The sequence below is a fragment of the Peromyscus eremicus genome, chromosome 4 (genome assembly GCF_949786415.1).
Source record: "Peromyscus eremicus chromosome 4, PerEre_H2_v1, whole genome shotgun sequence".
NCBI lineage: Eukaryota > Metazoa > Chordata > Mammalia > Rodentia > Cricetidae > Peromyscus > Peromyscus eremicus.
In genome coordinates this window covers 57,988,953-58,003,720 of record NC_081419.1, presented here as the reverse complement: position 1 = coordinate 58,003,720, position 14,768 = coordinate 57,988,953, and the positions used below count along the sequence as shown (strand labels likewise).

At 37.4% G+C, this 14,768-nt stretch overlaps 1 protein-coding gene across 1 annotated transcript in view; it reads left to right on the top strand.

The window, feature by feature from the left end:
• Pde1a (phosphodiesterase 1A) overlaps nucleotides 1–14,233 on the top strand; it is a 65,017-nt gene extending 50,784 nt beyond the window's left edge. Inside the window, 2 exon segments of the mRNA XM_059260788.1 lie at nucleotides 11,552–11,668; nucleotides 13,633–14,233. Of these exon segments, the coding sequence (XP_059116771.1) occupies nucleotides 11,552–11,625 (74 nt within the window). The 3' untranslated portion in view covers nucleotides 11,626–11,668; nucleotides 13,633–14,233.
• The last annotated feature ends 535 nt before the right edge of the window (nucleotides 14,234–14,768 follow it).

Genomic DNA, 14,768 nt, shown 5'->3' with positions numbered 1-14,768 from the left:
TTAAAAGTGGCTTTCAAACATAATATTATCTATTTATATAATTTAGTATCCAAATACAGGTATAGTAACATTATGTATACAAGACTGTCTTTCATGATAACCTCTTATTTGGGTTCTGAGAGTGTCTACTTGAGCCAAAATTGATTAAAATTATTTTTTTAAATCATCTGAAGATCATCACTGACAAATACAAGAGTCATGAATGGTTCTAATAGCAAAAGCAAAATATGCTGAAAATTAGGATGATTGCATTTGCTTTCATAATTTTACTATAGTAGTTTCTATAAATGTGACTAATTTATAAAACTAATCACAGGTTATTTTTAAAAATTATTTCTTTACACTTTCTCTAGATTGTTAAAATGAGTATCCCTTTTTTTCAGAAATAAAATTATTTCTACAAGAGCAGCTTATTTTTCCTCAGTAACCATCATTAGGTAAATCTTCCTGTGTGCTGACAGCTCTAATTCGATCAAAAGACTTGGCAATTTCGATATTCTTGCTGGAAGTCTGCCTGGGCCCGAGTGAGGAAGGGAATCCATTTGTGCAGATTGCTAAGTTGACATCAGAAAACCCAGACATAACAGCTACACATTTCTTGATTGACCTGGTCGGACTGACATGGAATAGATCTACCAATGGCTGCTGCATCAACACCTTTATGCCTCCAAAGATTGGTACCGATAGTATTTCGTGGTACCTTTCTTGGCTGAGATGACACAGTGAGTGCCAATAAATGTTCTGTGAGCAACTTACCAGTAATTTCGTCCTGTCTTCTTTAAGGGTACCGAGATATTTTCACTTGAGATGTGCATTTTTCTAAAATTTCTGAAAGGAAGCACAAATTTTAGAAATTTATCTTTTATATAAATTCTAACATTTCCCTCTGAAATGCTTTACTAATCTCTACCATTGAAATATTCATGAAAATTAAAAGGTAACTATCACACAAGTAATGTTCATAATTTATATTCTAGTGAAAATGATTGGCCAGGACAGAATGATTTAACACTGGTTGGGTTGGGTCTTAAATTGTCTGCCACCACAGAACTCAGTTTAAGATTAGCCAAGTTATTTCTCCTCTCAAAAACATCCTTTAAAATACTTTAATTGTATTTTATTTGTGTGCGTGCGCGTGTATGCGTGTGTGTGTGTGTGTGTGTGTGTGTGTGTGTGTGTGTGTGTGTGATGTGTATAGCTGCAGGTGGCAGAGCATGTGGAGGTCAGAGGGCAACTTTAGGAGTTGAAACTCTCCTATATATTTTTAACCATTATTTTCCAATGCTTTCTTTTACCATGACTCCCTCATAGCCAACTTAATACTTATATATACCAGAGTGTTAGAAGCACCCTAATATTTAATCAGCTAAGAATAGCGGTGGAATAACAATTCTACAAAGAATTGTATTTATCTATGATCTAGCTCTCTCCCATGAAGGAAAAAAAAACTGTATTATGCAGTGAGATTAAATCCAAAGATAAGAATCTATGTATACTAAGGGAAGACATACATATCACAGAAATTAAATTATAACCAAGGAGGCAGCATAATACAGGGTTAAAATCCAGAATTCTGAAACAGAAATGTTCAATTTTTCTATTGTCAGTAATAGTTACATATTTTTGAACAATTTCACTCTGAGCTGTGACTTCAGTGTCTGTCTCAATATCTGTGATAAATGTTGAATGAAGAAATGTGAAGTGGTCTGTGTTTTGTACACCAGTACTTATTCTTGTGGGCTTGCATATACCTCAAGTCTAGTTGTAGAGCTTAAGCAAGCCTTCCTTGAAGTGTGCTGTGGCAAAACATTCTTGATGACACTTAATACACGACAAAGTGTACAATGGGACATCTCCATCCATCAATCAAATGGATTGCTGTGTGCCAACTTGATCTTAGTACAAAGTGATCTCCAGTACCTTTTCTTGATTTGCCAAAGTAGCCTTTTGAGTATCTTTCTCAATGTCTCTCAAATGCATCCAGTTGTCTACACGAGAGAACGAAGGGATGGAACGGAATTGGCTTACATCAGAACCATAGACACAGCTGTCTAACATATAAAGATGTAAATGAATTAGTTTCAATTAACTTTTGAAGGAGTTGAGGATTCTTCATTTTCAGTTTAGCACAGTGGTTCTCAACCTTCCTAATGCTGAGACCTTTTCATACCGTTCCTCAAGTTATGCCGACCCCTAATATTAAAACTATTTTTATTGCTACTTCATAACTGTAATTTTGCTACTGTTATGAATTGTAACGTAAATCTCTGTGTTTTTGGAAGGTCTTAGGTCATTTGACCCCAAAGGGGTCATGACCCACAGGTTGAGAACTGCTGCCTTAGCACAAAACCCTCCAGAGAAGGAAACTGGTCTTATGATTTCTGCAGAACAAAACCTAAATGCTCAAAAGGGGGTAACTTTGTAATCCAGCAAATGGTTTATGAAAATTAAATTCTGAAAGAATTTTTACCATCTATATTTTGATCTCTTAAACTACAGATGTAATTTTATTTAGCACAAACACTTCAACTGCCCTAACTTCACTTCTTTGAAGGCTAGTCATAATTTTATTAATCAACTTTTCCTCATTAACTGTGGGAATTTAGGAAGTTTCCAGAGATCACACAGAAAGATTCCTAACTGAACTGTTGATTTTTCTCATGCATATTTAATTCCTATGTATTATTCCTTCTCCAAATCACTTATAGAAAGCAAGGGGGAAAAACAGTGATATCTGTATAGTTTCTTTCCAAGTGAAGTTGAATACATAAATCTTCAAAGAGAGATGGAGAAAATCTTCAAGGATCCAAAGCTACAACTTTATTACAATGTCATTTCTAAAACATAATTAGGCCAGACATGGCAGCCCACAAGTTCAAGTCCAGGCTGCTCTACACAGCACATTCCTGGACAGCCAGGAGTTTGTAGTGCAACCCTGTCTCAAAAACAAAACATAGAGTATACCAGGCTGGATGGTGGGTGGGGCAGGCCTATATTTCCAGCTACCCTGGAGCCGAGGCAAGAGATCTCAAGTTCAAAACCAAGCCTGGCCTCCAAAGCACAATCAAGGTCAGCCTGGAGTAACCAGGCAAGCTCTTTCTCAAAGTAATCAGTGGTGGAATGCTTGCCTAGTGTATACTGAACCCCAAGTTCAGTGCCCAGTATAACAACAACCACAAAATAACTAACAAAATCAAAACTGTAAGCTGGACCCTTTCTTTAGCTTGAGAACTGGACTGGTGATAAGTAATTTGAGGAGGTTTGCATAAAATTGTATTGATATCTAGAATATTCTATGAAGGTAATGAGATATAGAGGCCATGAATTACACAGAGACATCTGTTTACCACTCTGGAGGTAGGATTTACTTAGGAGGGTCTTGTGATCCACATTACCCTCTGTGTTTGGTTAAGCTGATAGAAAATACAAGGAAGAGAAAACCCAGAGACATCGGGCCCTAAAGACTAAGACAATAACTTTGATGGTAGTTTGATGGAAATACGGTGCAACTCCTACAATTTATTTTAAATCACTTCACTTCCATCATGAGAGCAACCCTTTTACATGAATCTTTAGAGGTCACAGATTCCATCACTGTCGATCCACAAACTACTTCATAGCTAATTGCTTAAAGTGCTTTTATTTTAAAGCATGAATTTACAAATGTATTGCAAAAGGAACAACATACATGAGCATATAAGGAAAACAATTTCCTCCATCACCACTTTCAAAAACTGCAGTTGAATGATGTTCTTCACATATCCTTTCAAATAACCCCTTCCCATAGTCAGCAAAGTTAGATAAGAATATATGCACAGGAGATAAATAAATGGCAAGGGAGTAATGTTATGAAAACACAGGGTCTTCCTCATCTCAGGTAGCTGGGTGTATAGGACTGGTTTCTCTCTTGGCTGATCTGAGGACTCATATACATAGGTACCAACCCTGTTAACATTCTAGGACTTGATGTCATAAGACAAAGTTAGTAGAAGCAACTGCTATAAAAACAAAACTTTGGGAGATATTCTATAGTTTCAATTCAATTAATGTATGACTCTGTCAAGCAGCTTTTACAGAACAGCACGAGGTCCATCTTGTGGTTGCTAGAATTAAGATCAGGCATTCCACCAGGATTTGCTGAATTTTCTTCCGTGTCTGATCCACATTTGCTAAAACTTGTGTATCCCAGTCTCATAATGACTGTGATTTTAGCTTTCACAAGATCAATGAAGGAAGAGGAGAGGAAAAAAAAAAACAATAAAACTTGGGGAAAAATAGATACACACACAATTTCCAGAGTCCTATCCTCCCAAGTTAGGAACATACAGTGTTACCTCCCTATAAGAATGCTTGTTGACCTTTAACACTAACAGTCAGGCTGCCTGCAGTCTCGGGTTAGAGACAAGACATTACTCTGGCTGTGGCTGATCCTGCATGGAAAGCACCATGTATGGCTCCAGATCACTGAGAACTGCAGTAGGTGATCTGGGCTGAGCGGAGGGCTGAAGAATTTGTCAACACAAAATGACAGCATTTACACACTGTTATTTCTCGAGGATAGAGAACCACACACAGACGGATGAGTTTTAACATTAACGACCTACTTCTCCTAGCAGTCCAGGTCTGTTATTACCTCTCCACACATTAGCATCTCTTTATTTTGAACTTCTCAAAAGGTATAGGTCTTGTGTGAGTCTTGGATTTTTGTGGGGTTGTTTTTTGAGTACTTTTTAGCTTATCTTTTACTACAGTGTTTACAGCCAGGAGCACTAGTGAAAATAGAATCCTAGGGGTTTTGTTTTTGTTTTGGTTTATTGTTTGTATGTTTGCATTTAACAAAATGCCGCTCACATTTCTTGCTGTCAAACAGCTCTATCATCCCCAAAGAACTGAGCTTGAAATCTTTTTAGATGTTCTTAGCATGGAAATGAAAAATATCACATTTATCTCCTTCTTCTCATCTTGAAACTTTAAAGTAACATTTCTTTTCAGAAAACTAAGAATATTCTTGCTTTTTCAAGGTAGTGTACACTTACCCATTGGTTCAGGAAGTCAGTTTGTGTGAGCAACATTTTCAGGTTTGTGAAGCAGCCAGTAGCTCTGGAATAGAAGGCTCAGATCTGCCCCACACATAGATGAGACTTTGGGCAAAATGAAATGGATTAAGTGGTAAGAAGTATGCCTCAGCTGGGTGTTGGTGGCACTCGCCTTTAATCCCAGCACTCGGGAGGCAGAGCCAGGTGGATCTACATGAGTTTGAGGCCAGCCTGGGCTACAGAGTGAGTTCCAGGAAAGGCGCAAAGCTACACAGAGAAACCCTGTCTCAAAAAACCAAAAAAAAAAAAAAAAATATATGACTCAATAAGCATAGATTTGGCATGCCATGGACATTCTCTGTGACTTCTTTCTTTGCTGTTGCTGTGATTCCTAATATTAACATGTCATTCTTACCAGTTTATGCTTTTGTGCCCTTTCTTACTCAGATTGTCCATGATTTCATAAATTAAGACATATTGATGCATTTGTGCTAAAGAACAAGTAGATTTCATCAAGAACTTAAGATAGAAAGGCTATTGTATATTAGCTACTCATAAGCATTTCTGAATTTAAAATTTAACTATACCGTTATTATACCCATCTGCGAGCTTCCTTTAAAGTACACGGACCCAGGGCTGGTCAGATGACTCTGGGTAAGAGCACTCACTGCCACACCTGATGACTTACATTTGATCCCGAGAATCTACATGGTGAAAGGGGAAACCTGACTCCTGTAAGTTGTCTTGTGACCTCTACATGCCCCTGCCCCAAGTAAAATACATATACACACACATATAATTTTACACGCACGTGCACACACACACACACACACACACACACACACACATATATATGCTGTAGATAATTAGTAAGGTTACAGATGTGAATTCATCATTGGATTTTACATTCTGATATTGTTATAGCAGTTTGGGAAATGGTTCTTTATGGTAGTAACACTGTGTTATGAAGTGCCACACTGAAATCAAACCTGTCATTTTTTGTTTTTTACTTTCAAAATTTGGGCAATTATGTTTGCATGATTCTGCTATGCCTCTTCCATTAAAGATGTGATTCCTATTTACCCCCATCTTCACATTCTCAGCTTTCCTCCATGTAGAGGAGAATGTGATTGCATGGCTCCTCTTTAGAATAGGTCACGGCAGTGATTTTCTTTTTCAGGATTGTCTGTTACAAAACCAAGTTTAGTTATATTCATCAGTCCACACACTCAGGCACAGAAGTAGATTGCTACACTGATATAACTAGTCATTTTAAAATTTAAAACAAAGGTTTCTGCTTCTTTACCAAACTGAAATTTAAATAGCAATTTCAGTTTATCAGAGTACTTCTAGCACAGCCAAAACCCTTTGCACATTATTATTTCCAAGTTTCAATTCCTGAAACTGATTTAGATGAATGTACATAAAACCAATAACACAAACAATTGTTCTGCCTATAAAAGAAAAAGAAAAGATAAAAAAGCACCACTTTCAGGCTCGATTTTTAGCCTATCATTTTATTCTGATAGAAATTAAGTTCCCCAGTCCAATATGTGATTCCCAAACATTCCTGGGGGTGGAGTCTTCCCTGGAGCACAGTTGACGTACCAGGGATCACACCCTTAAAGAAAACCGACACTTCTTCTCCAGCTGTTCTCAAGTGCCCACAATACCTAGGCTCAGGGAGGGACTTTGTATCAACCTCCCTTCTCCTCATGCTGGGCTGTTTTTCTGGCTTGAGCTTGTACATGATTTTTTCACACTATCACAATCTCTGTGACATATGCAGCAGCCGTGGGAGTGTAAACTGATGCAGCCATTATGGAAATCAGTGTGGAGGTTCATCCCAAAGCTCCAAAGAGACCTGCTGCATAATCAAGCTATACAACTTGGGCATATTCCGAAAGGACCACAGAGATACTCACAAATGTCCCCTGCTGCTCTCTTAGCCCAGTAATGGAAACAGTGCAGATGTCCTCCACCGATGAATGGTTAATGAACATGTGATGTGTTTTCACTACAGAGATGACAGTCCACTATTAAGAAAAATGAAATTATGAAACTTTCAGGGAAATGGATGGAACTGGAAACAATCATCATTAGTGAGGTAAACCAGACCCAGGAACAAAGGCCTTACATGCTTTCTTTCACATGTGGATAGTAGCTTTGACACTCTAGATATGTGTCTTTCATTGGAAATACCCATAGAGGTTAGGAAAATAGTAAGAGCCCTTAGGGGGAGGAATCTTTCCAAATGGGGGAGATCGAGCACAGTGATAGAAGGGAATAAAGAGGAGTAATGGAACAGGAAGGGTCAAATGCAGGGGTGGGTAGGGGAGGCTATGGACAACTAACACTAAAGCCCTTCTGAAAAGCCATATGGAAGCCTACTACTTCGTAAGTTTCCTAAAATATACACATATACACATATAACAAGAGTTTAAATGGGAGGTACTATATAACACAGGATTAGAGCCCCAACTAGACACCACGTGTTGGCAAATAAAACCCCACAACTGGGAAAGGGTTATCTCTTTTTGACTCTTCAGTCAATGGGATCTTATAGTCCCTCAAACATTATAGGCTATTTCCAATATTCTATCCAGAACTCAATAGTAAGACCATTTTGCAATTTATTAATTTGAAGTTTATGTACCACTTTATGAAATGACATGTTTGTGTTTGGCAGGTTCCCTGTCTCTGTGACAAAAAAATCTGGAGAAAATAATCCTCAGAGGAGGATTTATTTTGGCTCAGTTTCAGATGTTCAGCCTCTGGCTGGCTGTCTCCTTAGAGAGTCAGGGTAAACTTTACCATTAATTTCTATGAAATTTACAAAGAAGCTTACATCTTCCAAAATATAATGACACAGAGTAAATAAGCCATTCCAAGGAATGATGAATTGGGAATTACAAGTAAAAGGAGAGCTAAAACCAAAGCAAGACCAAAACCCAAGAGGAAAAATGCTAAATTCTATAGCTCTATATTTGGTTTCTGAGGAACACATTGAAATGTGTAAAGCCCTGTTCTTATACCCTTGGTAATTTGGCCTCTCTTTGGGACTGGCTCTACTAACTGCCTAAAACTTTCCTTAGTACATGTTTCATGTTCCTGACATCTCTAACTTCCTGAAGTCTTCAAAACATGTTTATCTTCATTCTCACAGTCTCAGATGGTACACTTTGAGGGCCAGCACCTAAGGACTTCAACCATGCCACACTGCATGCACTTGCCAATCCTCTACGATCCCTAAACTCCTCTATTCTACATGCTTGCAAAGCCATGGTCATATGGACAATGCAGAGATTTGCTATCAGCTCAGGAAGTAGCTAGGGTCCCATGAACTATGTCTGCAGAAGTTTCTGAGTGCCTGAGTGATGAGCCAGGTGAAACACTTCCCCAGGTCACACTATGCTAGAAGAACACTTTCAATTAAGTTTATGCCTTTAGACCTTTGACCTGCTCAAGATACCATTCTTATTCTGTGGCCTCAGTACAAAATATTTGGTGGTGGTGGCTTCTTGTTACTCATATTGTTAATCTTATCCCTCCTCATTCTCCTTGTTTCTTATTTTTCCTTTCTCTTAATTTTGCAGTATTGAGGATTGGATCTAGGGCATTGTATATGTTAGTTCTGTCTCTCTGTTACATCTCAAGCTCATTGGCAGCTTCTTTCTGGTTTCCCTATCTCCTCAGCAAACACACCTTCCTTGATCTCAACTTTGAACATATTAGTTTTCTGGGAAATTTAAGCTTTTATAATCCTTCAGATTTGGTTTTTATTTCTAGGTTTCAATGTAAAGAGGCTAAAAGCAGCTAGCAATATTTAAACTACAAACTAAATGCATTGAAATTTCTTCTGTTCATTTTTAAAGTTAATTTCCTACACACCTTAGGGCATGACCAGAATGTAGACAAGTTCTTCACAGTGTAACACAAGTGGTCTCTATTATACTCACCAAAGAATATTCATTTCTATCTGGAAGCTTATGAGTACTCTTTAAGTTCTTCATTCCTACTGGCATTTTCTCTTCCAACTTCTCACTAGAATCTCTCCTTAATGTGTGCCTACATCACTGTAGATCTTTTCCACCTCATAGTTTTGCTCTGTTTCAAACTCACCCTTACAAACCAGTACTAAAGTCTTCTAACTCACACTGTTGGGAATAGTCAGAGTCCTGGCTCCCCTCTTCTGATACCAATTTTCTTTGTCAGTCAGTGTTTCACTCCCATATATAAAAAGGAAAAGCTTATTGAGTCATTATTTCAGCAATTTTAGTCCAAGGTCAATTAAATTGTTAGCGTGGGCTGAGGTAACACAAAATATATGGTAGTAGTATGTGCAATTAGTCCTTGCCATTCACAGAATTACCAAAGAGGTACATGTAGTACCACTGTGTGTCACTCTATCCCCTTACTATGCTGATATTATATTGTAGTGTAAATGGAATTCTTTCTGAACTATATGTATTTTATTTATATATTTTACTTTACAAAGAAGAACATACATTTGATCAGACTATAAGAAGGGGCCAGATCACATTAGGAAAGTCTGAAAGCTTAGATTCCATGGATGGTTTCCAAGTTCTTTTATACAGACCAGCCTTCAACTGAGGTTATTTAAAATAACTGGAATGAAGGTTCCCGGTTATTTCCTCCTTCCTGAAAGGATGATGTCAAATGATATGCCTAAGGGTGGCTTACAAATAAAATACCCAAATGAATTACAAAGGATTCTTGTGACTAAAGATACATTTAAAATAATGTGTTTTAGATATATAAGGCCTGTAATTTTCATGAGCAACCCAGCTTCAATGAAATCACTTGGCAAGTGTGTGTGTGTGTGTGTGTGTGTGTGTGTGTGTGTGCATGTAAACACCAGAAACTTACAGTTTGAAAGAAGGATACTCCTTTGGTACTGCCGAAGTATGGGCTTGGTCATAATACTTATGCTTTTCTAATTGCACACACTATTTCTCTTAGATGTAATTTGTACATCATTGTAAGATTTATCTTTTTCAATTGCTGCATTGTTGCTATTTTATTATTTTGTCCATCTTCCATTTTTTTTACTGATAAGATTTCACTAGAGGTAAAATTATTTGGTTGAAGTAGACTTTAGTGTCCTTACACGTTATAAAATGTTCTCTCCAATTTTTTATGAGATAAATATTTATGCCACTTTCTTTTAAGTTCTTCCATTCTTTTCACTGTCGTTTCTACTTTCTAGTGAAGCCTGTTTGGTCATCTTCTAATCTTAAATAAACATGGTCTTAAATAACAGAATATTGAGACTGAAGTTTAAACCAAGGCTCCAAGATGATAAATGTCAGAGAGCAAACCAAGCTGTAAGGAACAATGTCGAAGAAGATTCAGAATCCAGTTATAAACTTTTTAGTCTCAGTTCAAATAAACGAAATATTAAATTGCTGAAAATAGAAATGGGTTTATGAAGAAAATTCCCTACAATGGAGATGTAGAATTGCTTCCTCCTTCCCCAAATAAATGGAAGAAAGTTTCCTGGGAAAGAGAGAGTTTGTAGCTCAGGGCACACTGGGAATGGGATCAAATCTTACCTGAGAGAGTGAAGAGTTAAGTGAGCCAAGGGGGAGAAGACTGAGATTTTCCTCCAGTGCATTTTGGGAGCCAATGCCTCATGAGTGTTACAGTGAACATATTTGAATGTAACGAGAGCTGGAAATACAGCAGCAAATTTCTGGGCAGTTGTAAGGCAGCCAGCTGCTCTTATTCTGTGAACAGGCTGAGGTGAAGAATCCAGCCAGGGTCCTTAGTGAGAAGTATCTGAACGCACCACCCATGAACTCACAGGATAAAGAGTCAGTCTACATACCTGCCTGTCCATCTAGTGTAAACAGTACTGCACCGGTAGTGGTCCTGGAAGCACGTGAGCCTCCATTTATGTTTATCTGAACTTCATTATTCAATTTTTGATCAATTCTCTTCAATGTCTTAGGAAGCATTAGAACAATTTCCACACTAATGCTCTCCTTATCTTCAGGGTTTATATAAAGCTGGAGTTTATATAAAGTTCTAAGACTATAAATTCCATTAATTTGTTTTGGCAGGCTATTTTATCTAAAACTTTACTAGTCTCTCATATTCATTTAATTTGTTTTAAATTCATAGCAGCTAATCAGTCTGTGGTTAAAGACATTGGCCATTAGGATTTGTTTAAACTCAGTTTCAGTAAAAGAAATATCCACAAAAATCATGCAGTCCCATGTGCGATTTCACAGATGCTTCTCTCATGTGTTTCATTTCTGTGTTCCCAGACTAAGCTGCAACTTCAAAGGTTAGATAACCACGAGAAGACATGTTGTTGCATTCTGTAAACTCACAGGCTGAAAAGACAAGCGGCATCCTCGGAGAAGTGCACCGAAGAATCTATTACGAAGCCCACCCTTTAACACTTCATGAAGTGCTAGCTCCTGGCATGCTAGTTTTTTTCTCCCAAGGCTAATTTTGTCTTACCTGTTTGTTGTTTGATGTTTTAGGTGAACTTGATCTTCATAAGAACTCGGAAGACTTAGGAAATGCTGAAGAAAAGCATGCTGACACACATCCATAGGTCTGCACGAACTTTAAGAGTTCAGTTGTTTTAAACATAAGAGGTAATCTTACTTTTTAGACAAAAAAAAAACCCACCTAATTTCTAACACCATTAGAGACAAAGGACCTCATTTAAATATTCTATGTTTTTTAAATATTCCTTTCTTTCATCAACTAAATTTAAAATATCAACACAGTTTTTATTTACTGAGGTCAAAGTTTTAATACTTTAAGGACAGTAAGCTATATTTTATAGGTTTTATGAGGAAGATTCCAGTAAAGAAATCTCTCCAATGAGAGAAGATGGAGAATTACTTTTTCTTTGACATATGGAAACGCTTTATATGCTGATTTCTATTTTTATTTTATATAGGAAATGTGACTGTTTGTTCCTGATGATAAACACAAATATCATGTTTGGTAGAAATCTATGGACAATCATGGTACTTGTTTTTAAAATTTGCCTCTAGGACTTGGGACTTGCTTTCAGTCTGCTACACTGATAACTCTAGGAATGATGCTGTATATGAAGTTTTAATGAGCTGATATATTAATATTGATGTCCATTAAAAAAGAACTATTGCCTTGGAAGGACACACAAGAAACAGCAAATTAGAAAGGATAGCATATATAATGCAGATGTCTTAAAGTTTATAAGAAAATGCATATGAAACAAATCCCAAGTGTTGTAAGGAGTACTGATGTTGGTGTAGTAATGGGGGCAAGGGAAAAGGCTGAAGACGCCATACCATACCCTTGAGATGTTGCCATTGCCTCTTCAGATGCTGGTTTGAAAGAGTTAAAATGTGATTTGGCTTTTAAGGTCATTCTTCAATATTTGTGCAAAGATTCTCACTGGTGAAAATCTTAGATATGTTACGTCAGGTATTCCATGGTGGTTGTGATTCCTGTTTTATACAGGAAGCTTGGAAATAAATCAAATCACCAAGTGGCTCTTTAGCATTTCATGCCCACTGATAGTAACAGTTATAATGACTCTCCACATTCCACACAGGTTGCACATTTATTACCTTTAGAGATCCTGGCCATCTGAAGTGAATATGATCGAAATATATTGCATAAAATTCTCAAAGAATTAATAAAATAAGAGTGCTATTTTAAAAGATGAATTATTGGGTCCTGCTGATGCCTGACAGAACTTTAAAGTATATTTTCGAGAAAACAAACACAGTAGACTATTATAGATGTTTTAAGTAATAAAAAGTTCTGTTGGAATGTAACTATCATAAAAAAAACTGACTAAAGCATAATTAAGCAATATTTTTTCCAATAGGACATTTACAACCCAGTGTTTACTATATATCATCACATGCACACACACACACACACACACACACACACACACACACTGACAGAAAACCTTTTGGATCAGCATTTTTAAACATTTATGGTATAGGTCTACAATATTTATGAACATTTTCCCAAAATGTATGTAGGGAACACAAGCTAACAGTGTGTTTACTGAAATGACTTTTCAGTGTATGAAAATGACCTACTGCAATTAGAGATTGTGCAAACAGAGACATGTAGAACAGATCTAGGAAGGAATTATAATTCAGATAAACCAAATGCTAGTCATAGTGGTAAATCTCTTACTTCAGGTAGAGTGTATAAGTCCTATGTGAAATGGCCACTCAGTGGCAGACACCTATGTAGACTAAATAGATGTTTTCTATCTTTTCCTGATTTATTTTTAAATGCCCAAACTTGTATTTATTGCACGCAACATGTTTTGAAGCCTGTAGTATTCATGGAATGATTAAATTAAACCAAATATTAAATGTATAACCTTCCATACTTTTCGCTTTTTGGTAGCTAGGGGAAAAGCTGCTCTCAACGTTTTTCAAGAATATAATACATTATTATTATTTACTACAACTTGTAAATACATCTTTTGAGTTTACTTCTGTGATCTAACTGAAATTTTGTGTCTTCTAACCAACATCTACCCAGCCTACCTTCCCATCTCTTCTCTGATTCCATTTTCATTTGATTTTTATTTCAGGGAAATGAAAACAGCATGAAAACCATGCGAAGTCCTTGACTTTCTAAAATATCATATTCTCCTCTTTGAACATACAGTTGGCTCAGGCCAGTTTAGTGGACTCCTCTGTAAGGAATAAGAGCATAAATTTCAGTCGAATAACTGGGCAAAGAAGTACATGAATTGTGATTAGGATTCTGGCCACTGTTTCTGCCACTGTTTTCCCTCCATAGTTTGGTCATCTTCAATCAAATCAGAAAATCTCTTAACACCAAAAGTCGGACAGTTTCAAACTTTTGTCATGTTTAATTTGTGCAGAAGATAAACCGTTTCCCAGTGTGCTTCTTGCACTGTGTTATTCAGAGTGCTGCTACAACAAAATTTTAAATGGGGGGGAGGAGCAAAAGAATAGCAAATCCAAATGATGGAAAACGGGGTTTTCTTGCACTGCTGGTGTGGTAAGACTGGCTTCTTTTAAATGCATGGGAACAGACGGAGACTCGAGGTTGCTCAGTTGTTCGTGAAATCCCAGCAACACCGACCATGAGAGCTGCCACACAGTGACTGGATGTACACCTCACTGTGTCTCCAGCTGCGAAGCTACAGTGCTACCTTCCCCTGATGTCAAAGGATCATCCTGCAACCATCCCTGTGGTTCTAAGGCACTAATGTATCACTCCTGTGTGTGGCCACATTGCAGGTCACAGCTTGCTCTAGGTCCACAGTCACAAGGAGCATCAGCCATTGCTGCAGACAGGCACTTGAAGGGAAAGCAGGTTTTCCTTCTGGGATTTGATCCTATTAGAATATATTACAGGCTGAAGGATAAGAGATGAGAGAGAGAGAGAGAGAGAGAGAGAGAGAGAGAGTATGTGTGTGTGTGTGTGTGTGTGTGTGTGTATGTGTGATGTGTGTGTATTCATGCTCAGTTGTTTATATGGAAATGGAAACCCATGCTTTTCTGTACAGCTAACATTATTTGATGTAACTTTTTAATTTTACTGAACAGAAATGAACTGCACCCCTCAGAGGCTCTGCTTCTTTGCCATGTTTTGCCTGAGCATGTGTGAAGTCTTTCCTTGCCTAAGGGCCTTTACTTGTTTTGGCTAACAAGAACGGTCAAGCCCAATTAGACATTGTAGCTTTTCACTGTACAT